Raw genomic sequence first — 26,875 nt, 5'->3', positions numbered from 1 at the left:
GGTGACACACCGCAGCCAATTATATCCTTCATTGGAGGAAATATAGCAAATATATGAGGAAAAATGACTTTGAAAATGTCAAGGACAGCTGAACATGACTTTTATTCCGTCTTTCCACTTGTTTTTGATCAGACTTGGATATAAAGATACAGTATTTACATTCTTTGAAGAGTACACGAGCAGTGTGTATAAGTAATATGAAGGGTTTCTCATTCAGAAACCTGCTGTAGGTTTGATTCTTTGATTCTGATTAGTCGTTCACAACATTTAAGACGTACTAGCAGCACTGTAGCCCCTAACTGAACATTTTTAGGAGCACAAACATAAAATTCAATGGCAGACCTCATATCTGCCTGCAATGCAATCATTCACATATTTTCCAAATGTTTTGATAATAAACAGACTTGACTCATAAATATTACAATGTACAGTATTCTTTTAATTTCAGAGCGATAAGAGAAATATGATATGATAAAATTACTATGGTTTTGCATTAATGCATTAAGTGCAGTTACTAATAATATTACACTACATGTTCATTTCTTGTTTATTTCATGTTTATACACATTTTACAGCAAAGCACTAAACTTGAGTTGGGAAGCTTACAAAATGTATTTTATTAACAACAGTTATGGGCAAAATCTAATTTACATGTAGAAAAGATATATATTGTACTCTTATTAAATGTATCATTATTCTCATATGAAACTGACCAACAAATTCAGTGATTATGTGTAATTCAGTCGCAAACTGAAGAAAAGTTTATTTCATAAATAAAAAAACATTGAAAACTGACAAAATCCGATCTCCTCTGCTGCCATCTACAGGTTATAATGGTGAGTTGATATATTTAATTTTACATAAGAGTTTGTTCACCACAGTATACTTTGGTCATACCATTAAAAATAACATTAAAATTGGATAATTTTAGAGTTTTAAAGTGCAGGATACATTTGTGTGAAATGCTTGTAAGTCACTAAAAATTGCTTGAATTTCTCTCTCAAAAGGCTGTACAAAGCCTGAAATAAATAATGTAATAATCGACTATTTCTGCAACAACACCATGGTTATAGTTAGCACTGCTGCTTCTGGTTTACTATATAAGCGCTGTTTGATCTGTTTATAACCAAGATTTATATGCAGAATTTGAAAACTTCTCAATAAATCTCACAGCAACCTTTATTCATTTTCGGCTATAATTAATACGCGTCTCGCTGGATCTTGCGGTGCTATGCTGTAACAACAGTGTCGCGAACTCAACTTTGTTTCCCGAGTAAAGCTGTTCTGAGCTCGGACTAGTTTGTTCCACACTGTGCAACTCAAACGAGTAGCGGGAATTAGTTTTGCTTTTGCACAAAATGTACCTGCGATAACAACACTCATCATTACTGAACCCAGTGATACTTTGATGTGTCTTGTATGTCACTCATGTGGTGTGTTGATCACACTCTTAGCATAAAGAGACACACCACTCATCATTTTCAGGGTTGGGGTGGTCATGTGACTTGTCTTGGCTGTCATGTGTCAGGTGAGGTCCCATTTCTACCAGAAGACCAAACCACGTGGACAAGGTAATGCCACCATTATTTTTATCGTTTATTACACTATTTTGTTGAGTGGTTCTAGATTAAAATACTTTTAGTTGAACTTTCTCTTCTGTCCCAGCACAACTGCATTGTCATCTAGAAGTGCTCTGCTTTATTTTATTCTCTGCTATGAAATATGAAAGAGCGGTTTTGTAGCCTTTCTCCATGAGTAAATACATCTTTAAAGTCTAGACAGGTAGAAAGACAGGTGAGAACCTGTATGGATCAGTGTTTCAAGCAATCCATCTTTCAAGGGCAGCTGTGCTTCCTAATCTGACCTTACAATGGCCTGTCCTTTCACTTGCCGTCAAAACATCTGCCATTTCTATTTAGAGAGAAAAGAGTCCTCATTAATAAACCTGTCAAAAATCCTTCTTCTGATTCTCAGTCATATCGGCAGTAGAACTGAATGTGTTTTCTAATGAGAAAAGTGTCAATACATGCTTCCCGTCCTGTGATGGCTGTCTTCGACGGTGGGCTTCGCAGCTTCCATGGGGCTGTCATGGTGATCAAACAGCCGTTGTGGTGCTAGTTTCTGACAGAAGAACAGAGCAGGCAGCTTGACATGACTGAAGCATGACCGAGCTCTCGCAGTTGCAGGCGAGACGCTCGCTCTGATCTAAATTACACAAGCTGACAGATGTTCTTTTCATTTCCCCCCACAATTTTGTCTTTTCTTAACCCTTCTGTTTCTTCTTTTAATGACTTGTTTGATTGAATTTAGCTGGTTTGTTCTGCTTCGCTCCGATAGTTTGTGAAGTGTTAGAGCTGGTTACCTCTCCATCTCTCCTCAACTTTCAGAATTCAATATGTGATTTGTCCAGCTATTAAAAGTTTGGACATGATGTACTTTTGCCATATATCTGTGTTTCTTGCGCTGAGTAAAGATAAGCATTTGGTTTCTCTGTTTTGATATCACCTCAGAAAAATAGCGAATGAGAACTAATAAGAAAGAACCTTTACTGTAGTTAATCCAATAAATGAATGAATGAATAATTAAATATAAAAAAATAAAAATTTCATGATGCTCTTTTTTTCATTGGAACAAATAAGGAGAAATTAAAAACAAAATCTTTAAAATCAAAACATTTAATGCAATTTAGCTTATATGCATTTATAGTTTTTATGATGTTATTTTATTTATACGTCTCAAAATATATATAAAAAAGAGCCACCTGGACATTCTGCTGAACGTCTCCTTTTATGTTTCACTCAAGAAAGAAAGTCATATGGGTTTGAAACATCATGAATGTGAATAAAGGTGAATAAATGATGTGATTTAAACTAATGTTTCTCATTTTTAATAGTTTAGACTCAAAGCCTTCTCAATCCTTATACAGTGTCTTAGTGTCAGGATCTTTTAGCCATGTTTGGGATGATCCTTTTATAAGACCTTTTGGAGGAATTGGTTTAATCTTAAGCTGGTTTGTAGGTGGCTTTTTTGTTCATGTGTCTCCAACCATTTCTTCCCTTCACATCTTCTGCAGATTAGAGGAATATTCATTTCCTTATACAGTATCTGTATGCTTGCATAATACCTGCACCTAAAGACAGTGTAGGAGACATGGTGCATGCATGCTTGGATTTTTCCAGATATTTTTGGGTGAAATGATGTTAGAGATTGTGGAAAAGGTTGCATATGTTTCCGAAGGGAGTTCAGGATGAACCTATCATGCCGTTTAATAAACCCCCGGCCTTTGAGACGCATAAAGCTCAATTCCTGTACTGTTTACTTCTCCGATATTTCAGACATCAATAACATTCTTACAGGGGACATGATAAAAAGCAACAATATTGATGGATTCTCTCTTGTTGTAAAAATGACTACGGCCGGAGTGACTGGAACATTATAAATAATGCATGCTCTCTCTCTCTCTCTCTCTCTCTCTCTAATAATAGTTGAGACTAAAAGTCCCATACAGCAGGTCAATAATGACTCTGAGTTGGATTGCGTTTGCTCTCATCTGAGATGCGATTGGCAGCTTTGATCAGATGACCTAAGTGGACCGAAAAAACAATTATCTAAGCTGAATCTGTCTCTCGGTGCATGAAATGACTGCTTGATATCGGCTCCGAGAAGGAATGAGCCACATTAAACGAATGGATGTTTCTTCAAAAAAAGCCTTTTAAAACTGCAGAGGTTTTTAAAGTTGCCCATAAAAATCCAGTTGCTTAAAGTAGAAGTGAAACAACAGTAAAAGCAAGCACCACTATTAACATTTTCAATGATCTGTTTCTTATGTAAGTTTATTCTATACATACTGTTGCACTTCAGTGGCCCACCATCTGTTTGTTATATCTGTAAATACATAAATGTGTGTTCATTAATATGGATTGGATGAATCTCACGCCTCACCCGCTGCATTGTCTCAAAGACTGCAGCTCGTCCCACAGGCTTTCCTCCGATAAGATCTGATCTGTTATCTGAAATATTATTTACTTGCTCGAGTGAACCTAACAAACACAAACAAAATCCCTCATAATTTCTGATGGTGTTTCCATGTTTTGAGGCAGCATTCATGTCTAGCACAACCATCATTGACTTGAGGCATCAGAGATGATATGAAATGATGATCCCAACAAAGAGTGCAATAAACAAGCCATTTCAATATTTATTGCATGAAAAATGACAAATTATTACTTTTAGTTGTGGTGTAATTTTCATAAATGTTAGTATACTTGGTCAAGTGTGAGTAAAGATTAAATATGCTGAAATATGAAACATAATTGGAAGATAATGGAAAATTAAGAGACATATCACAGCATCCTCAAATTATATAATTGTTTAATTAAATGAAGCTAGCTCCCAAAATGTTTAATATACTTTAAATAAAATAGTTTTTACATTTTAAGAAATGATGTAAAGATGTATTTATTAAAAAATGTGTGTATTATTTAATGGCTAGTATTTGTTTCAGCATTTGAAGTGAATGAAAACAGATATGGTTCGGAGGACAGTCTAGCCAAGAGCAGAATAAAACATTGAGCTGACGGGAATCTTAATGAAGACTTACTCATGTCATCTAGTGCCCTTGATCAAGGTGACTTCGAGCGTAGCCCCTCTCAGGCTCTCTTCACAGTCCTCAGAGGTTTATAAGCCTGACTCAATAGAAGTCTTGTGTTAATGAACATGTTCAGTCATTCACTTGCTGTGTGATGTTTGTTGCAGCACATCATCTGATCGCTGCCAGTTTCAGGCTATATTTATGACTGACGCACTTGTTTGGACAGATGTGTTGTTTGCTTCTGTCTGAGGACACTATATTAGACTAAAAGGTGCTTGCGCTTTATTAGCCTTATTAGGATTCATTGATCCTGTCAGGATGAGAGACTAGAGGACAGAGGGGTGAGCAGAGAGACACAGACTCTTGCTGCTTTTCACTAAAAGACCCTAAAAGGATCTTAATCATCATAAGATTGCATTGTGCTTACCATTTACATATGTCTTCATTTCCAACAAACAAATTACTGGTGCTTAATGTTATTTTTAAATAATAAAAAATTGGGCATTATTTGTCTGAGATGCAACCATTTGAAAATCTTGAATCTAAGGGTGCAAGAAAATGAAAATATTGAGAAAATTGCATTTAGAGTTGTCCACATTAAGTTTTTAGCAATGTATATTACTAATCAAAAATAAAATTTTGAAACGTCTACGGGAGGAAATTTACAGAATATCTTCATGGAACATGATCTTTACTTAATATCCTAATGATTTTTAGCATAAAAGAAAAATTGTTGTTGGATATTGCTATAAATGCTTTATTTTATTGTCCATGGTCACAAGTATGATGGCTAAATTACTGTAGGTAACTTATACACCAGTATAACAAAAAAATATAAGATGTGAATAAACAAAATGTGGTCTAAACAAAACATGTCATTAGCTACTAATGTATCGTAATATTGCTGATTAAAAGCAGTAAATGCAAAAAAAAAAAAAAGTTTTACAATAATATTCTAAATAAATATTTTATAAGTTCATTGTTGTAGAACATTAGTATTTAGTAATATTTCCGATTTGTATTAATTTGCATTATGCCCAATCTCATTTTAATGCCCCCACTCATTTAAAAGGATTCTAAAAAAATTATTTAGTCTGTGGTTTCAAATTCAGTCATTTCCACAGTTTTTTTGTTTACAGCATGTAATTAGAACTTCTGTTTCTGTAGTCCTGGACCGCACTGCTGCTCTGCAGGGGGAAGCTACAGCAGGACATTATCAAATCACTGAATTGTGTCACATGGTGATGCATTGTTCCAGCAGGTGTACCGTCACACAATATTTAACAGATGGACAGACTGCTTGACGCGTTAGTGTGTCTTGCATGTGTTTGGCAGAGACCAAACAGAGCAGCCGTATGCCAAAGTTATTTAAGTCAGTCTCTCAGATTCACATAAGCACCCCATGCGGGACAGAGTCGAGGAACGTGCTCGTATTTTAATGGCGGAATTCTCTGAAGTCATTTGTTTGCACTGAATGCCAGAAAAAGCTCCAGTGTAACTTTTGTTTTTGATATGCATACTTTAATATGCAAATCTCGAGAGCTTAAGGTTTGGCCCAGTTAGCCCTGCTGGTAGATGTCATAATTACACCATCTGGCGGCAAAAAGCATCTTATTCACTGAGAGCCTTTCAAAGTAGCTTAGTACCATGTACAATGACTTATATTCTGTTTTGTTTATTAGTTTTTCATAGAAAGTTAAATCATGAATATTGTATTATATTTAGTGCTGTCAACGATTAATCACGATTAATCACATCCAAAATAAACTTTTTTGTTTGCATTATGTATGTGTACTGTGTATATTTATTATGTGTATATATAAATACAAACACATGCATGTATACCTTTAAGAAACTGTTCGTATATTAAATATATGTATAATAAAAAATATAAGAATATACATATATAAATGTATATACAAAATATATGCGTGCACAGTACGCTTGCATATATTTTGTAAACAAATGGTCATTTTTAAACATAACATGTTTTCAAATAATTTCAATAATTTAAATGATTAATAGATAGATAGATGCTATTAATAATAGTTATAAAAAAAAAGCTTTATTTTTATTGTTTGACTGAGCTTTGTGATTGAAGTGCTTCTGTGAATGAAAGCTGGATGTTCTGCTACAGTTTAAATGACTGCTGTTCTTTTATGCATTGAACTGTTGAGCTGCTAATAGAGAGCCAAGAAAAAGTCCTTCTCAACTCAGTGAACTTCAGGTTCATGGAGTTGTTTTTTCTCAATATATGACTCAGATCCAGACGATGAAATAAGATGTTGCATCAGTACCAGTTGTTAAAATTGCACTCTCATCTGTTTTTAAGATGGGTTGCACATTTTATAATTCTGTTTGTGATTTTCAGTTTTCAAAACCTGTTACATGTTAAATGTACAGCTTTTTATAAAAAAAAAAATTCAATAATCATGGCAATAATTCTTCTATTTAACTGATTATAGCATTTGTATGTAGCTTAATCAAGATGCTAGGTTTGCAACTTTGAGAACAAAAAGAATCATCTGGTATGTTTACAAAGATCATGAGCATGCCGGTCCTCTGTGAACAGATTTTTAGGTTTGCCTTTAAGTGTAGCTAGTGGTTACAGCCTGTCATTTGAAAAACCTGTCATGCACCGAGTAATTCTGCAGGCGCAGCATTTTTGTTTCAGCCTCCAGTGACATTAAGCACTAATTATCATTTCTGAAGCACTCAAATCTAAAGGACTAATGTACCAACTAATTATGTAAAATTTTAGAAACATCACAGCATGCTACCATCCTTTAGTAGCCTGCAAAATGAAACATTTTTCAAATGTTAGTCCTCTTAATTGCCACTTTGGAGAAAGAAGAGTAGTAGTAGTTCATCAAAAGATGCATTATCCAGTCAAAGCCCTGCTGAAAATGGTATTTTCTCTTTTAATGACTGTGGTTTTGTGTACAAATGAATGTCCAGCCCTTATGTAGGGCTCTTTCTTGGTCGATTTTTATCTATCTGAGGTTCACTAATTAAGATCATGCCCATGCTGTAAGCCTTCAGATTTATGCTTTTGATTCATTGTAGTAATAAAATAACAGAAGGACACAAACACACAAGAACAAGATTGATCACGAGGAAACATTTTTCCCTGATTCATCTCTCTGGAATGAATGCATCTTTGTCCACTCAAGACGCTTTGACCCTGAGATGCCAAATGCACATCAGAAACACGGTTTCAAATTAAAAACACTTTGGATTTTAAGTATAAAGGCACCTGAAATGCTTTAGGGTAGTGTAATCTACTTAAGGATAATATTAAAATGGACTGAAACTGATACTATGAGAATTGATTGGTTTAATGATAAAACGTACTGACTAGACAAAGTCATCACAATGCCATCAAACTGGTGACAACACAACCACAAACATAAAGCACAAATAAAATGACAGACAGCAGTTGTGTTTTACTCAGGCACTTTGTGTTTCTGTGTCCTCCCTCCAGCAGAGGGCACCACCTGCATTCACGAATTCTCACCTGGGCATGTACTCCTGTGGTAGGCCATCGAGGTTTCTATCTCTGAGAGCTTTATCAACTGTGCGGATGTATTCATCTATACGAGCTCTCATTTCTGGGGTGAAGGGGTCAAAGGTCAGGCTGCGTGATCCAGAGCGTTTAAAATGGCCGTCTCTGTTGCTCTCTGTGCACAGAAGTCTTTCCTCAGGAATGCTGGTGTTCAGGAAAGCGGTGATGGTCTTTAACTGAGAGGTTAGATCTTTTTGGAGATTTTCAAAGTGTACCACCAGCAGACAGTGGGCAAACCGCAACCAGGAGAGAGCGTGAGACACCCACCAGGACGAATAGCTGTCCACAAACTCTGACCACTCTGTGAAGAAGAAAAGCATCACTGTAAAACTAAACTAGCATCTCCCACAAGCTTAATCATAGGACTGCATAGCTTGGGAAAAAATCTAATTGAAAAAGCATTACACAATCTTGGCTGCACAGTTTTGTGATTTATATATTATTATGGCTATATAATAATAATAATAATAATAATAATGCATAAAAACATAAACATTAATAAAGAGAAACTAGTTTATGTGATTTAGGATTGCAAACGTTTTAAGAGCTGAATATAATTCTTCAATAAACAATGAATATTAATTCCATTCTTTTAAACCAATGAATTTATATGATCTTTTAGTTGTTTGAAATTTGCAGAATGATGTATATTTAATAACAGAATATTAATATACAGTATATGAAAATATACAAATATTTGGTATTTTAACATAATATTTACTAAATGTAACAACACTGAATTAATAAATATATGTAAAAGCAACAACAACATATTACATCTATGCCTACAGGATTTTAGGAAATTTACCAGGTCTGTAAACCACACTTTAACAAAAATTAGGCTGTCAGTTATACAAGACAGTCGGAATCTTGTTTTTTCAAAGACAAAAATTGTTGTTGAGGGGTAGAAATATATGTATACATAATTTGGATTGCTTTTTTATCTTATCATAAATCATCATCTTATATAAGTTATCTTGCAGCCAAGAAGTTTGCTGAAGGCCACTGGTTAAGACCCATTGCTCTAAACAGTTTGACTATGTTTGAATAAGGCTGAAACTAATGGTGTTTCATCATTTGCACCTTTGCTCCTCCAGTGAACATCTGACGCGTAGCCCAGGTGTCCGGCACACTTGCGGTTGAACTCTGCCATTAGAGAACGATAGGGGTTTCTCATCAGCAGGATGGCCGAGTTGAACATTTCGATCTCTCGCTGGCCGCTTTCATGAGTCTTGACGCAGATGACTCTCCCGCTCTGCCAGTAATCCTTCTCTCCTTTAAAACCTGCAGAGATGTGAGAGAAGAGTGAGCCCAGTCTCTATATGCTTTCCAATCAAGGACTGACAATTGAGATGTTTAAGAGATGTCAGTTTTGATCTTCTTTTTCTTGGACAAGACCTAAAAGCCTCCTCATAAATCTCACAGCTGAAAGCGATAAATGTTTAAATGTTATTAGTGGACTTTTACCTTTGTTGTACAGAGATCCATCGAAGTAATAGCTGCCGGTGTAGAATCCAGTTGCGAGTTCAATCAGGTGACGTACCCAGGTGTTTCCTGCCCCTGGAAAGCTGGAAAGGGCTACAAGAGTGCTCGACTTCTGGGGCAGAAATGTCCTTTCTTTGCACGCTGCATCTGAAAGAACAGATGTGTTCGGTTGCAGCATTAGTTCTTAAAGAGCTGTAAAGTTTGCATGCTGTAGATTACCTAGCACAGGAGTGCTGTACACCCAGTAGTAGTCGAGGTCATAAGGAGAGCTATGGTTTGTTTGGTTGCTCTTCTCACACATGTATTCCTGTTCACTCATCTGGATCGTGAAGAGAAATGGGACATGGCTGCAGAAACAGTCCTGCCCTCTCAGAAAGGCCAATGGCAGGTCCTGATAAGGTCACACACAATTTCCAAGTGAAGGAATGGAAATGAAAGTGTAATGAGTAGTGATGGTCAGCCAAATTATGTTCTTCTAGTCTAGATAAATATAGTGTGAATTAAGTGTGGATTAAAAGCTATGCACCATTGATGCTCGGCCCCAATAATATTAATGATGATTATTTTTATTACTATTAATAACAAAACAATAAATAATAATGTATGCTTTAAATAATCTCTTTTATTATTAATTGTATACTTAATTTTTTCAACAAAAAAAATGTTTAATTATATTTGTATTTGAATAATAGAACTAGTAGTACAAGTATTATTCATAATGCACATTACTTTTCTAGTCTAATGATCACCATTAAGAAAACACATTTGAATGGATGGATACAAGCATTTGTGAACTGAACCTGATCTGTACAGGTCTCGATACACTGCTGAGGCGTGTGTGTCGGGCCAGGGGTCTGGAACAGGAAGTCAGCGGTAGAGTTCTGTGGCTTCTTGTAACAGCCGTGGTAGTGCACAGTTCTGTCTGAGAAACATTGAACAGAAGTCGTCTTACCCAAAGCCTCAGGTGAACCTCAGTGTATTCAGCAAATGCTACATGAAGTTACAACAAGAGCAGTGCTCACCTTCTCTCCCCAGGAATGCAGTAAAATGCAGATTACTTCAGTACACTTTCGTAATGCATTTACAGTAAAGTGCTTGATTTTCGCACACTAATTTTGTACATGTTTCATGGTGTCAAGTACACTATTACTATGCCATTAGTAGCAAATATACCACTTCAGGTACTTTATGCTAAAAGTATACTTACTGTTAAATTGTGAATCTAATCTAAACATGTATGAATAATCCAATCATGTGCTATTAGTGCTATTTTGCATGAAAATCCAAATAGAATTTAGTGATAGTGTATATATAAAAATCCACTAAAATTGTATGTAAAGCAATCATAGCACACTTGAAGCAATGCAGTTCTAAAACACTTCTGCTACTTTATCTGACAACTTAAGGTCTATTTAATTGTTGGTGCTAATTAGGGCATTTGGGAAAACTTACTTATAACTATTACATTACTTATATATTTTAAATAAAATCTGTTTAATTTAAACTTAGGATAACTATATAAAAGTGTAGTAACATTGAACAAATTTTTTAATCATTCAAAGCACACTTTTAAGAAATACACTTACATATATAAGACTCCTCTGTATATTTTTACATATGTGTGTGGCCTGTTCATGCAGAATCAAGCTCATGTTTGTAATATTTCTGTTTTAATATGACTCACATCTCCTCTGTCCTGGATGTTGATCCTCAACTCTGTAAACAGACATGCGTCCCACACCTCCACAGCGGGATCCCTTCTCTCCACGGCAATCCAGATTACAGTCTTCACCCCGAGCGCGGCGGGCACAGACCCGATTTCCACAGTGACACTCCGCTCCATACTCCAGCCCAGCATACCGGAACCCACTGCCAAGAGCACACAGCCTTCAAAGCATGGTTCACTCAAAAGTGGTCATTTACTCTCAAAAGCCCTCATTTACTCTCGAATTGTAGGAGTTTCTTTCTTTCTGATAAATATTTTAAAGAATGTTGGTGACCGTACAGCTGATGATCCCTTTCCAATTCCATTAGAAGTCAAAGGGAATCATCAACTGTTAAGTAAACCACATTCTTCAAAATAATTTTAAAATGGCGTTTCTGTATTTGAAATGGCTTTAGTATTTATGTATTTTTAACACTCTTTCTCTTGCTGACTGTGAGTCTCTGGATGAACTCCAGGTCAGTCACGTCAGCCAGCTCACATTCTGCCACCTGCTTCTGTGGATAAACACTGAACGCATTCTTCTAAAAAGAACAGGCTTTCTTTTATTCACTCAGTGTACCTTCTTTAAGACATTACCTCTCAGAGCAGGTGTCCTGACACAAGGCGCTGGTCATTTTGCGGAAATCATAAAGAATGGTCCCGCCGAGTGCGTGCTCCGTTTCATTGTTTATAAAACATCCGACGTAGGTCCCTTGTTAAGGATGATTCAGAAACAATTTAGAATAACTATAAAAAAAAAAAATCAAATTTAATATGGTTATTTTATAAATGCTTACCTTTGTGTCTGGCTTTCTTGTGTGACAGATTATGTTCAGAAGAGCTTTTCTGTTCTGTATCGTCATGGAACCAGTGGTGTCTCAAATGCCTGATCTCCAGATTACGAGAGATCAAGTGGTTTTGGTCCTTTCTGCTGTCTGTCTGATCAAGAGGTTGGTTCTCCATCACTTGGATGGCTTTCCTTCTGTACAACCACCTGGCAGCAGGTAGCTCCAGGGATCTAGATGGCGCTGGTTGTGAAGGTAGCGCCGCTGTATCCGTTTCTCTCTGAAATGTTAGCACACTGGAGCGCTGAAGCAGTAACACGCTTCCTGCCATGATGTAAGCCACACCCAGAAAAAACAGAAGCAACTGAGCCCGCCTTAAAAAGTGCTGAAGTCTGTAGAACGGCTTGGCCATCCTGGTTCAGACCATTCAGATGAAGGTCAAGCAATTCTTTATACTTACACAGTACAAATAAATACAAGATTGTGTATTCTAGGCAACATCCTGATCTCCATCCTTTAGAGATTTAGCTCCTGGTGTCTACAGCATCATGAGTTCACAGGACCTAAAATAAATAGAAATGCCTGTCAGGATTGAATATAGGATAAAACTATTAAATAAACCAATGTTCCCTTTTAGATTCTAGCCATTTACAGGTAACATCGAAAAATAAGTGAACCCCTTTTATTTTTCTGTAGATGCTCAGAAGGCTTGTTGTGACCTAGAAGAGGCTTCAGCCCTTTGGGGCTAATGAGCTGTTTGTGATGAATCGATTTGAGTCCAATTATAATTTTCCCTTTTGATTTACTAAACATGTTTGGAAAAAACAACAAAACTGAAGAGAACCTGCTAGCTAAAACATAGTGTTTCTGAGGCATGAAAACATCTACAGAAGGAATCGCTGAATTGTCTGTGTGTCTTGGTCTTCATGGTGGTTTATGGGACGTGAGCTGTCTGTCCGTCGGAGTGATGGGTTGGAAGAAATTTCTGCCCGTTGGAGGGGACAGCTGTCCATCCTGCTAAACTTCATGTCACAGATCACAGAGCTCATTCATATTGCAGACAGAAAGAAGATGTCCAGATTCATCAGTGTATAGTAAAGCTAATAAAGTAATGTGTCGGAGGAAATAAGTTGTTTTGCCGGAGTCTTAGTAACTTTGCAACTGAAAAGATCTCAAATCTGATTCTACTGCTGCAGTATTTGATTAGTTTAACCCCAAGGTCAATACAAGCTCAATGTTTATTACCAGAAAAAAATTATTTTCTACTACGGAAATATCAGAGTTACAGTGAGGCACAATGGAAATCAATAACGTACTGTAAATGTTGACACTAATGTAAATGTTATTACTAAATTGCAATAGTATAGCGAAAACAATTGATATTTTAGCTTGATTTTAGTGTAAAAATCACAACTTGTTCGATTTAAATTTTTATATATATATTAAAATGACAACACCATAAACACCAAACCCTAAAAGGAGTGTAAAAATCACTATTTAAAAGCTTTAGTAGAAGAATAGCTTTCATAACATCATAAACATCACATTTCTGTTTTAAATTCATTCCCCATTGACTTCCATTTTAAGTGTCTCATTTTTATTTTTTATTTTTTTGAGTGAAACCAATATTGTGCCACAAATGCTGTCAATTGAGCTTAACTTTTATTAAACCAAGAATGTCCCTTTATATTCCTTAAAGGGTGTAACAACTATTAGAGGATCAATCATTTTGACAGCATTATCTCCTAATATTTTCCAGATTTCCATCAGGACTAACAGGGAAGCAAACAACATATGGCACTGCTTGTTTAAATTCATCATCCGCTCTGAAATGCTGGACAGTTCGTCGTGTTGAATCTGTGGAAAACGGTCTTTGTGCCAAGAGGATTCTCCAGGAAAATAGCACTTGTTTGTAGACTAGTGTTATATTTCTGCATTCGATTGTGCAGCCATTAACTTGCTGATTGAAAAACCTTTCTCTTCTTGATGGGAATCTGATGGTCAACGTCCAAAACATTGTTTTTATATCAGCACATTATATGACAGTTTTCTTCTTTTAGCTCATTCTGATTGGGTCTGTCCCTTTATGCTATTTGCTTAACACCTCACTCTGTGTATTTAGATATTATCTATAGCCTATTTTAGTCTTGTGCTATGGGTTTGTTTATCCCTGCAGAGCTATACGTCTGTTTATTATAAAATTCAGCCTATTATTCAGACTAGAGAATAAGTTGAATATTTACAGTCTGCAAAAGAAAAAAGTACCCTACATGTTCATTTAAAATACATTTTACTGTTAAAAAGAAGCAAAGTTATGACCACAAACCCGAGCCAATGTTCTTTTATTCATCTATAAAACTTTCCAAGCGCAAACTGTCAATCATCTGAAAAGAAACTAATCTCAATGTAGTTAAAACATCTCTTATAGGCTACAGTATTGAGTTTCACGAAAAGCTTCTTTAGTTTACATAGACTTTTGTTCATTTAAGTTTGAGTTAACTGACCTGACCTTATTCCTATGAGCAAAATACACCATTAAGTTAACGGATAATATCAAACAAAACTAGATAAAAAAGTTCGTCAAGACAAACTTTAAGTTGGCTTGAGAAAGCCTGACCAGAAAGTTTGAAAAGTTTAGAAAGTTTAGAAAGTTTGAAAAGTTTGAAAAGTTTGAAAATGTGAAAAGTTTAAAAGTTTAAAAAGATTTAAAAGTTTAAGAAGTATAAAAATGACAGTGATTAACATATTGCTAGCATTACAAGCAAGTGACTACCATGTGACAAGCATGTACTTAGCATGATTAGCATGTTGCTAGCATGATTTTAGCATGATTAGTATGCGACTAACATGTTGCTAGCATGATTTTAGCATGATTAGCATGTTGCTAGCATGATTTTAGCATGATTAGCATGTTGCTAGCATATCTCTAGCATGACTAGCATGTTGCTAGCATGATTTTAGCATGATTAGCATTACTACTAGCATGTTGCTAACATGATTTTAGCATGATTAGCATGTTGCTAGCATTATTTTAGCATGATTAGCATGTTGCTAGCATGTTTTTAGCATGATTAGCATGCGACTAGCATGTTGCTAGCATGATTAGCATGTTGCTAGCATGATTTTAGCATGATTAGCATGCGACTAGCATGTTGCTAACATGATTTTAGCATGAGTAGCATGTTGCTAGCATGATTAGCATGCGACTAGCATGTTGCTAGCATGATTTTAGCATGATTAGCATGTTGCTAGCATGATTTTAGCATTATTAGCATGCGACTAGCATGTTGCTAGCATGATTTTAGCATGATTAGCATGTTGCTAGCATGATTTTAGCATGATTACCATGCGACTAGCATGTTGCTAGCATGATTTCAGCATGATTAGCATGTTGCTAGCATGTCTCTAGCATGACTAGCATGCGACTAGCATGTTGCTAGCATGATTTTAGCATGATTAGCATGTTGCTATTATGATTTTAGCATGATTAGCATGCGACTAGCATGTTGCTAGCATGATTTTAGCATGATTAGCATGCGACTAGCATGTTGCTAGCATGATTTTAGCATGATTAGCATGTTGCTAGCATGATTTTAGCATGATTACCATGTGGCTAGCATGATTTTAGCATGATTAGCATGCGACTAGCATGTTGCTAGCATGATTTTAGCATGATTAGCATGTTGCTAGCATGATTTTAGCATGATTAGCATACGACTAGCATGTTGCTAGCATGATTTTAGCATGATTAGCATGTTGCTAGCATGATTTTAGCATGATTAGCAGGCGACTAGCATGTTGTTAGCATGATTTTAGCATGATTAGCATGTTGCTAGCATGATTTTAGCATGATTTTAGCATGATTAGCATGCGACTAGCATGATTTTAGCATGATTAGCATGTTGCTAGCATGATTTTAGCATGATTAGCATGTTGCTAGCATGATTTTAGCATGATAAGCATGCGACTAGCATGTTGCTAGCATGATTTTTAGCATGACTAGCATGTTGTTAGGATAGATAGATAGATAGATAGATAGATAGATAGATAGATAGATAGATAGATAGATAGATAGATAGATAAGTTTGAATAGATAGATAGATAGATAGATAGATAGATAGATAGATAGATAGATAGATAGATGAGTTTGAATATAGATAGATAGATAGATAGATGAGTTTGAATATAGATAGATAGATAGATGAGTTTGAATATAGATAGATAGATAGATAGATAGATAGATAGATAGATAGATGAGTTTGATGATAGATAGATAGATAGATAGATAGATAGATAGATAGATAGATAGATAGATAGATTAGTTTTAATATAGATAGATAAGTTTGATAGATAGATAGATAGATAGATAGATAGATAGATAGATAGATAGATTAGTTTTAATATAGATAGATAGATGAGTTTGAATATAGATAGATAGATAGATAGATAGATAGATAGATAGATGAGTTTGATTATAGATAGATGAGTTTGATTATAGATAGATAGATATATTAGTTTTAATATAGATAGATGAGTTTGATAGATAGATAGATAGATAGATAGATAGATAGATAGATAGATAGATAGAGTTTGAATATAGATAGATAGATGAGTTTGAATGAGTTTGAATGGGTTAGTAATAGTACATAGGTTAGTCTGATTGAGTCTAATGGGCTTCAGTGTGTTTAGATTTGAATTTTTGACAGTTGGAGTTCACGGAATGTTCAGATGAGCAGAGGCTTTTCAATGCAAGTCTATGGGATTTTTATGATTTTTAATCTTCAGTTTTATGAAAAGTATAAGTCCGATCAGTCTAAAAAGATATAGCAACTAACTTCAGATCAGTCTGAAGAGCTGGGCTGAGTTTGGAGTTTGTAGAGTTAAAGCTCTAGGAGGAGTAGCAGTCAACAGTTTTAGTCTCAGAAGAATAATAATAATAAGAAGTTTAAATACAATATCAGTAAGTTGGCTCTCTCAAGCCAACTTAATGATACCGAGACTTCCATATGTTTCTTTAACGAATACAGTACGATATTTGACAGGAGATTATGCATAAGGCTGCGTCCAGGTACACATCAGAGGTTATTAGAGTATATACTAAGATAAGACTCGTTTACCTTTATGTTACGGTGTTGCCTCAGATCAGGTGCGGTTCTGACGGACGCGGATCTGCGCGTCTCCTGCGCTCGGACACGCGCTTCACTGTCGCGAGCCCGGTGATTTCTGACTGGAAATACTCGCCGGCTTTTCTCTTCACCGCTGCTCAACTCTACCTTCGATTACAAAAGAATGTTTTCATCGCACGTTTAACTACTTTATCTGTTCCTAAATCTTCTGCAGCTTTTGGACGACTTTTTTGTGTCTTTATGTCCTTTTTAAGTCATTGAAGAGAAATGAGAGAGCGTCGTGAAGAATATTCACCGAATTAAAACGGGGTTGTTGTTCTCTGGCAAATTGTAAAACACGGACTGAACCACTTCGATTAGCTGAGCTCATTACAGAGCAGACGCTGATGTGTCAGGCTTTACACAATCAGTAGGGACCCATACTCTCTGCCAGCACCAGAACAGACACCAAATTACTATAAAAAGCCAACTTGCTTGATTTAACTTAATACTAATGTCTTTTACGATCAGTAACTAGGCTATAAGATTATAATGGTGAATGATTATTTAAAACATTAATTTGTGTAATTACGTTTTTTTCCTGCATTTGTAGCAAATGATTCGAGTTTGAATCTCCCAAAACCTGTTGAAAACTTGTCATATTTCATCCCAACCTCAAATGATATTTTGCATAAGGAAAATTAAACCTGTTTTATTACCATTTTTGAGAAAAAAAAAAAATATATATATAGCATTGTCAGGCAACAACAAAACACATTTCCAACAAATTCTCATTGCAAACAGTTAATATTTATTTATTTATATAATAAGAATTTGTTGTGTTATAGTTTGTATGGCCCTTAATTAATCATGATTAATGTATTATAATGGTGTCAAAATCCTTTATGAAAAATGCTATTTTATTATTTTTTTCCCTTCTCTTTCTGCATTTTTCCTCCCACTCAAACACTTCAAGCTCTCAAAATGCCTCTTTGTACAGCATTACACAGTTTGATTAATGGTGATTTAATCACAGGCTTTCAAAACCATTTCTAAGCTCTTAGCCAACTTTTTTTTTTTTTAAACCATATCTGGATTCTGTTCTCAGGCTAACAGAGAATACATTGGTTTTTTATTTGGACATTGGTTATTTGCTATGGAAATCTGTAATACATCAGTGAGGGAGACTGTGGTCCACTAATGCTGGGCTTTTGGGATCCTTTGGCTCCAGAGATCTGGCACTATCTGCGCTGCCGCTGAGCAGGACAGAGGCTTGGTTTTTGTGGAGACAGGAGAGGAGCACATTCTCTCATTGTTTTTGAGATTTGTCCCTCAGGAAAACTGACTGCAGAACAGTGTGCAATGTTTTCAAGTAATTATATTGCACTTATGTTCAAGGTCAGGGACCAATCGACCAATTGATTCCATTTGGTCCTGGTGGCTTGGCCCAATGGAGAAAAACAGATTAAAATCTCTTGATAACCGCACATTTAAGGGCTCCAGGCACAAGCTGCAGATACAATCATCTGCCCTGCACATCTCTCTGATGTCAGCCATATACACCTGAATTGTCTGTCTTTCTTTTTCTGTCTGACTTCCACATTCTCTTTTTTTTGCGACTGTTTTATTTTCTTAAGGTGTTTGAAAAACAGCAGCTGATGTGACTTTCACAATCCATCACCAGAATTAATGTTCAGACATGCAAGACACATTTTCTATGCACTTCTCAAGGCTTAGACCTTGGTGAAAATATTAAACTCGATTTTTAAACATCAGAAATTATGAAAACCTGAATTTGCTGAATATGTATTGTTGACTTAGGCTTTCAAAGTTGCTAATTTACCCTTATTCATAGATGTGTAAACCTTATTCCAATTGTTATAATCTATGTGAATGAATTCATACACAAGAGTCCCTGTCTTGGATGCTGATTGGACAATGAAGCCTTCTAGTTGAACATAAATGCACAACAGAGTGCTTTAGTGCACTTTTTCAGTAGCATTATTTCTGGAAGATTTTTTTCCATTAATATATTATTTTCCCTTAAGGATTTTAAAGAACTCTCCTTTAAAACTTTATAAGCCATAACCAGCTATGAGGTGAATCACGACACTACAAATGTTTGTTTGAAAACAAAATCTGAAAAAAAAGGTACAGTACAAAACCGCTTTAGAGAAAGAAGTACAATAAAGCATTGAATTGCATACATCTAAAAAATGAAATATAAGATATATGGAGAAGTATAATAAAAACAATTCTCACATTTCACTATTGGTTATATATGCTGTGTATGTGACGAATACAAATCTTGAATCTTGAATATAAACCTATTAATTTTAAGTTGTTTATTATATCTGTAAAAACAATATGTTTTAAAGGAGACATATTTTGTCCCTTTTTACATTATGTAATAAAAGACTCTTGTGTCCCCAGAATGTGTCTGTGAAGTTTCAGCTCAAAATACCCCACAGATCATTTAGTAAATTCCTGTTTTGAGTGGAAGCAGAAACACGCTGTTTCTCGTTCCTGTCTCTTTAAATGCAAATGAGCTGCTGTCCCCCTCCCACTTTTCCAGAATAGAGCTGTGCCAGTTCAGCACTGACCTGCTTAAAACATCTGTTTTCATTCGGATTATTATGTTTATCGCGCTGAAATCATGCATTTTACACCATACAAGTTTATCTTCTGATATAGGGTTTTCTGAGTGCGCACATCTGAAGCACATGGACGGAAAGCGGCTGTCACAGCATGTGAGTATTAAACTAAGTTCTCCTTCACAATCAAGTTTACGTTAAAGACACACACGTTACAAAAACAGTCAGTTATGTCTGTGAAGGCAAACCGCTGGGAATAAATCACATTTATTTTAGATCTGTGTGGCAGCAGCAATATACAGTAAATAAGTCAATAAATTCACTGCTCTGTGGTCTTTTCTGAGACTGGGTAAAATATTGTTCTGTGCTCCTTTGTGCAGCCAAAAACAGAACGGTTAGCATGTCTTGCTCAAACTTTTGCCACAGCACTAGAACTGGTACATCGTTGCTTGCAGAATCAAATTGACGGCACCGTGGGTATAAACTTATGAGGTAATAGATAATGACATAAAGTCTTTAAAGGTTTAGAAGTTTCCTACTAAATAGATGAAATAAAATATCTGTAAACAAAGCTCCACTTCAGAACTGTTACATTTACCAGGTTCAGAAAAATACATAGAAATTTACTGTAATTCATCCAAAGGCCTTAAGTGACAATGTGATCACCATGTTTTAATCATTTTCTGTTGCTTTATTTTTCACCCAGCAACCCTGAGAAAAGAGCTTTTGTTGGGCCATGGACTGTTATTAAATGCACTATTCAGTCTTTTTCTTTTTGTGTCAGTTTTTATGCATAAATCCCACTACGGAAGACAGCCTTCATGTAGATGTTTTGTCAGAATGAACCATCTTTTGAGTGCTCAAGTCTGTCTGCAAACAAAGTAAAAGAAAATTGTGAATAAAGCTTTTCATTCTTTAATGAGGGTCTGTTATTGGGAAGCACCAAACTTGCTAATGAACAGACCAGCAATGAAGAAAATGCTATTAAATTACAGCACTGAATTACACTTCAGACTGCTGGCATATATATTTTTATTTATTTATTTATTTATTTATTTCACACACGTCATAATTTTAAAGAAAAAATTACAATAGTTATAGAAAGGTTTATGTGTGAAAAAAAGGGGAGACCCCAAAAAATCTATTAAAAGCTTTTAGGAGGATGCCCAATAATACCATACAACATATAACATACAAAGACAAAAAACTCAATAAATAGACACAAATAAATATAAATACAACAAGACACAAGCACTACAACAAACAGATAATTCAAGCACAAATATAACACTTTCATAATGATCAAAAAGTATATGTTAAAAGCAGTTTTTCATTAAAAATTTTCTTGAAAATGGAGACAGAATGCAACAATTTAAGTTTTTCCTCAAGTCCGTTCCAAATCTGCAGTCCTCTACAGACTAAACTTAGGCTCGAGCAATGGTCTTATTTTACCAGTAATTCAATGTTTTTCCATTGTGTGAAATGTAATCTGGGGTCGGCTGATTGGGACAAAGTTCACACAATCTGTAATTTAATTTATGAACAACCTGGAATATCACACAGGCATTATGAAAAGTATTCTATTCAGTAAGTCTTAATAGACCAAGGCGATGAAACAATGGACGCGAAGGGGTATTTGGCTCAGACCACGTTAATACCCGTATAATTTATTTCTGTAAAGTTTTTTTCTGGTAGCTAGTAAAAGTGTTACACCATATGACATTGCAATAGTTTATATGGGACTCAAATAAGGTTTTATATAAGATGACAAGTGCTGACTGTGGGAGAAAATTCCTTATTTTGAAAAATAGTTCAACATATTTTGATAATTTTTTTTATTAACTGATCAATATGAGATTTTAATTGTAGACATTCATCAATAAAGATTCCGATAAATTTAGTGGTTTACTCTTTCAATAATTTGTTCATTTATTTTAAGACAGACATGCTTATTTACCAATAGATTTTGTTTTGAATGAAATCCGATGAAGTTTGTCTTGTTTATGTTAAGAGATAATTTATTGCACCGAAACCAGATAGCAACATTTCTGAGCTCTCTATTTATTGTTTCTTCCATTTCATCTGGACTCTTATGTGACATAAGTTTGTGTCATCAGCAAACAAAACCTATTTAAAGCCATTGTGGAATTTTCAAAATCATTGATATATATTAAAAGAAGAGGGCCTAAAATGGATCCCTGAGGGACTCCACATTTAATGGGTTTACTTACTGAAATTTGTTCATTGATACTTACATACTGCTGTCTACAAAATAAATAACTTCTGAACCGGCTAAGGGCTAATCCTCTAACTCCATAATGGTGTAATTTATTCAGTAGGATGTCAAAATCAATAGTATCAAATGCCTTAGATAAATCTAAAAAAATACCAATACCGCAATCGCCTTTATCAATGGCATCATTGATCTTTTCTATCAGATCAAGTACCGCCATGCATGTGGTTCTTTTTTTCCTAAAACCATATTGAGAAGAAGCAATAATATTTAATTTTATCAAAGTAGTCATATAGCCTGTTGTACACTACTCTCTCTAAAACCTAAGAAATTGTGGGCAAGATTGATATAGGATGATAATTGCACATATCATTTTTATCCCCAGATTTGAACACTGGTATAATTCTGGCAATTTTTGTCCTTTTTGGTACAATTCCAGCAGGCAGAGAGAGATTAATACAATAAGTCAATGGCTCCATGATATTAAATGCTATGGCTTTCAGAATTTTACCACAAATTTCATCCTCACCAGCAGTGTACGAACGTCGTAAATTTATAATTATTTTATAGACTTTATCACAATTAGTTGGTTTCATAAAAAAATAATTTGCATAAGAGCCCCGTAAATAATGGTTGAAAGTGATAACCTGAGGTTGAACTATTTTGTTAGAGTTTTTCCCCAATAGAGTTAAAGTAATTATTAAAATTATCTGCTAAATTAATGTCATGCGTATATTTCTTACCCAAATTTGAGGGTAAGCCCACAGCATTTGGAAGCACAGAGTTGTTTTTTCTTTTGTTAAGGACTTCATTTAGCACTTTCCAGGACCCCTTAGAGTCACCCTGTGATTCTTTTATGAGGTATGTATAATAGTTATTTTACTTTTCCTTATTATATTAGTAAATTTATTCCTGTAACTAGTATATATTTCCTTGTTCATAGCACTTGAATTTTTTAAGAAACGTTTATAAAGCTTATTTTTATGGGTAATAGATTTTAAAATACCCTTTGTGAGCCAGGGGTTGAGACCAGTTGCGCGGTGTCCGGCGTTCGTTTCAGGGATAGTACAACAGAGTTTGTAATTTTATTTATCAAGTTGTCATAAGCAGTATCAGGATTGTTGCAGTCATAAACTGCTTTCCATGTTTTAGCATGTAAATTTTCACTCCGTAGTTTCAGGGTTCCCTCATTAATTACTTTAATTTTGTTTGGTAATTCATTCTTATTTGCAAGATCTTGAAACAATACAATCGTAAAATGGTCAGTAATATCAGATAACAAGACTCCAGATTCTAGTCTAGTATTTTGAATGTTTGTGATGATATTGTCAATAACTGTCCTAGTGGAGGGCGTTACTCTGGTAGATTGATTTATGGTACAAAAGAAAGAAAATGAATGCAAGGCATTTACGAAGAACCTTTTTACAACGTCATCTTTGGAGACATCAATATTGAAGTCCCCAAGTATGACAAAATCTTAGTTTTTTTTTTGTTTATGGAGAATAATATGTCCTCCAGTTTATCCTCGAAAACATCAAGGTCAGAGTCAGGGGGGGCGATAAATCACTCCTCCTATAATTTCTTTTGCATTAGTGAGATTTATCTCCACAAAAAGTGAATCTGAATGATTGTCATCTAAGACAATGTCATCACAAATATTAATTTGATATCTGGAGTGAACATATAAACGAAGCATAATGTATTGCAACACATCCAATAGCAGAGTGCTGGGGTTGGTTTGGCAATCACCATAGTAAAATACTCCGATTTTCCTGAACCACTTATTTGTCAGTGCACTACTGAATACACAGCTATATTTGTTCACAAAATCTGACATGATTCAACATGTAGTTCGATTCCTGGTGGCAGTTTTTTTTTTTTGAATAATATGTGTAAAGAACCAGTGTGCTCTATTGACTCGCTGGTTCTTTTTAGTGAATCATATGCATCAATGATACACAGATATTAATTGAATATGTTAAGGCCAGCTATTAGTTCTTATTGCATTGTAGTTTGATCATTAGCTTGTATTTAAGATTTCAGTTTTTTATTAGTGGTTTTCTATTGTTTTTGTGATATTTAGAGTCAGTGGTTTGTTTTAAACCTGCAGTCAGACAAAATATACTTAGAAAAAGATAAAGGGATTTATCTTTACAGATTCAGAGATGTTCTCCGGAGCTCAAACCTGTGGAGAGAAGAGAGAAGACTGACCTTTGTCCTCATGAATTCAGGGGAAAGAATGACTTCCAAAAGTGCAGGTTCTGTGGCATTGTAAAGTTCATCATTTGTGTTTTGGACTCGCTCTTCAGACAGACTGCCTTATGCATAAGAAAGATCCCTCTTTGTGCTCTGAGGGGTCCTGCTGTATGTGTCTCTGTCTCATCTGGATGGCAGTCATGCTCAGACTGCGTTTTATGCTCCTGAGGAGAAGCCTCAGGTTCTTCTATACACACACACACACACACACACAGAGGCTTGTAGAAAATAGTGGCCTGGAATTCAAATGAACATACAATAGAGCCGGCTGAGGCCTTTGGCCACTTCTAGTTGAATCCAATACAAGCAGCCCTTTATCTCTGCGGCATTTAAAAAAAATCAAACCTGACATTTCATGTGGGCTCCTGGGAAATACAGGCATACAAACAAAATATGTCATTTTAAAGTCAAGCAAGTAAACAAAACACCCAGAGCCAAGGTGATTTCTAATATCTTTGGGCATCAGCTTACTTTTTCAAATGATTTGATGACTTTAATTAGAATTTCTTGTTTCTTGAACGTGAATTTCTTAAAGGAATGCTCTTCTAAAAACTTCATCCTGTCACTTATTTGCGCAACCTCATGCTGTGCCAAATCCATAAGCTGTTTTCTGTGGAACAGAATGAAATTCATTGTTGACAATGTGTTTAACACCCAATCAAGTCTTCTATTTGAGATTAGTGGTATGAAAACAGTAAGCTTCGTTGTGCTGGTGGCGTACTCTTGGCTGGAGAGATAAAAGGCTCAAGTGTTTTCCAGACGATTCTGTTTAGAGACAATGGGGGGAAAGTCTGTCATTTTCAGTTTCAATCTTTTATCCCCTTGTTTTTGTTTTGATGCTATATTTTTCCTAGACTATCTTCAGACCAGCAGAAATGGTGAATTTATTTTAGACTACAGACGGAAATGAAATAAAGCATCTACTGTGAAGATTTGTTTGTGTGTGTGTGTTGGGGTGGGGGGGGTCTTTATAAGACCTCATCTTATAAAGTAAGATGAGGTCTGATTGTACAGACAGTTCATCTGTCAGGTATAACTGGTGTGTGGCAGACGATTAAATACCAGTCATTTAGGTAATCGAAGTTCTTTCCTGGTACAGTTAGAATCTGAAATTGAATTAGATGGGGAGAGAATGTCAACGTAATGGAGGCCCAAAACAGAATCGATCACTTTCTTTACATCAGACAGTTCTTAAAGATAAAGGATTTCTTTTTCATGGTTAAAATGCATTTTAGTAGAAACATTGGGTCACTGGAAATAGCTAATTATATTATTTCACTTCCTGTATGTTTTGCAGTACTTTCAAAATATCCAGTGAGCAACAATAAAAGCATGTTCCATTTTCATAAAGACAAATGTAAGTAAATGTTGCAGTGTTTTTTTGTTGTTTTACATATTGTGGCAGTTTGGAAATGAAATCTCTGATGACTGGTGCTAAAAGGTTAATACTCATGCTTAAAAACAATATACTTCCTGGACAGTTGAAGACTAACTTGTGTGATAATTTAACTAATATAAATGTGAGATAATATAAATATAATTTAACTAAAGCAAGATAAAAAAATAGGAAACTTCAATCATCTGTATAAAAAATTTTTTTGTGAGTTTTGCACAATGTAGGTATAAGCATGTTATCACCGCCATTTTATTTCTCCACCATTCTGTTTGATGCCGTCAAGGGTAAAATTGCCTTGTCTTGACTTTAAACCACATTAGGCTGGCACAGGGTGTTTTTGGGAGCTGGGACAGTAATGAGAGAGCACATGACTGGTTTACAGTTGTGATGGGGAAATTGTAATTGTTTGCTCCTGCCTTTCTGAGTTTAATTGGCTTAGTTCAATAATGAAGTGGCATGAGAACAGCTCTGCGCATGAGTGCACTTCATTCTGTAATTAAGAAATTAGTTTGACGGCTTGAGATCCCCAGGCGTGTGGCATTCATACTGTCTCACTTTAGTGAAAGACAAATGATTGGCAGTGATGTCACTGGGTGCCATGAGCCGTCACAGAGCTGCTTATGCAAGTGATTATCGACGTGTAAAAAGTTATGAATGTAGTGCCAAAGCTGTGGAAAATCTGCTGTGAAATGATCCATATATACAGCACTGTGGGCAATCAACAAATGCTGAGTGTAAAATGAGGAGACATTTCAGATGTGATAAAGGAGTAGTTCACCCAAAAAACATTAGTCTAGTTACGCAATAAGACTGCAGTAATGCTGTGTTGTGAATAAACCAATCTAAGCTCATTTGGAAAACATACCTCTACTTACAGCACATTTTTGTAAAGCTCCAAAAACTTACAATTTATTGCAGTTTCCAGTTGAAATGGACTCTGTTGGCAGTACAACACCAAAAACGTTTATTTTTGTTCACACAAATTATGATTATAGGGGCAGATTATTGATTAACAATTACTTATTTTCACGTGGTTCTTGATGTCACAACATCAATAGTGCATGATTTAAACCAATACATTCTGACATTTGCATCACATAACCAGCTCTATATGTATGGTTTTTCTGACGTAAACTTGCTCAGTAGCTCACCTGGTAATA

The 26,875-nt window shown here is 35.4% G+C and overlaps 1 protein-coding gene across 2 annotated transcripts; it reads right to left on the bottom strand.

The window, feature by feature from the left end:
- Positions 1-6,498: 6,498 nt before the first annotated feature.
- wscd1b (WSC domain containing 1b) lies at positions 6,499-24,522 on the bottom strand. 2 transcript variants are annotated; one of them, XM_052566659.1, is made up of 9 exons: positions 24,275-24,522; positions 12,144-12,694; positions 11,944-12,058; positions 11,326-11,510; positions 10,442-10,563; positions 9,861-10,032; positions 9,624-9,788; positions 9,240-9,440; positions 6,499-8,457 (listed from the first exon to the last, which is right to left on the bottom strand). In XM_052566659.1, exons 2-9 carry the CDS (start codon positions 12,541-12,543, stop codon positions 8,105-8,107), a joined length of 1,713 nt encoding a protein of 570 aa, XP_052422619.1. In that variant the 5' UTR covers positions 12,544-12,694; positions 24,275-24,522; the 3' UTR covers positions 6,499-8,104. The 2 variants fall into 2 exon arrangements, with proteins under 2 accessions (XP_052422619.1, XP_052422618.1); XM_052566658.1 differs by lacking the exon at positions 24,275-24,522 and adding an exon at positions 17,249-17,619.
- Positions 24,523-26,875: the final 2,353 nt, after the last annotated feature.

This window comes from Carassius gibelio, chromosome B10 (genome assembly GCF_023724105.1).
Source record: "Carassius gibelio isolate Cgi1373 ecotype wild population from Czech Republic chromosome B10, carGib1.2-hapl.c, whole genome shotgun sequence".
NCBI classification, from domain to species: domain Eukaryota; kingdom Metazoa; phylum Chordata; class Actinopteri; order Cypriniformes; family Cyprinidae; genus Carassius; species Carassius gibelio.
Note: the sequence above shows the minus strand (reverse complement) of the source record. Positions and strands in the feature narration are given on the sequence as shown.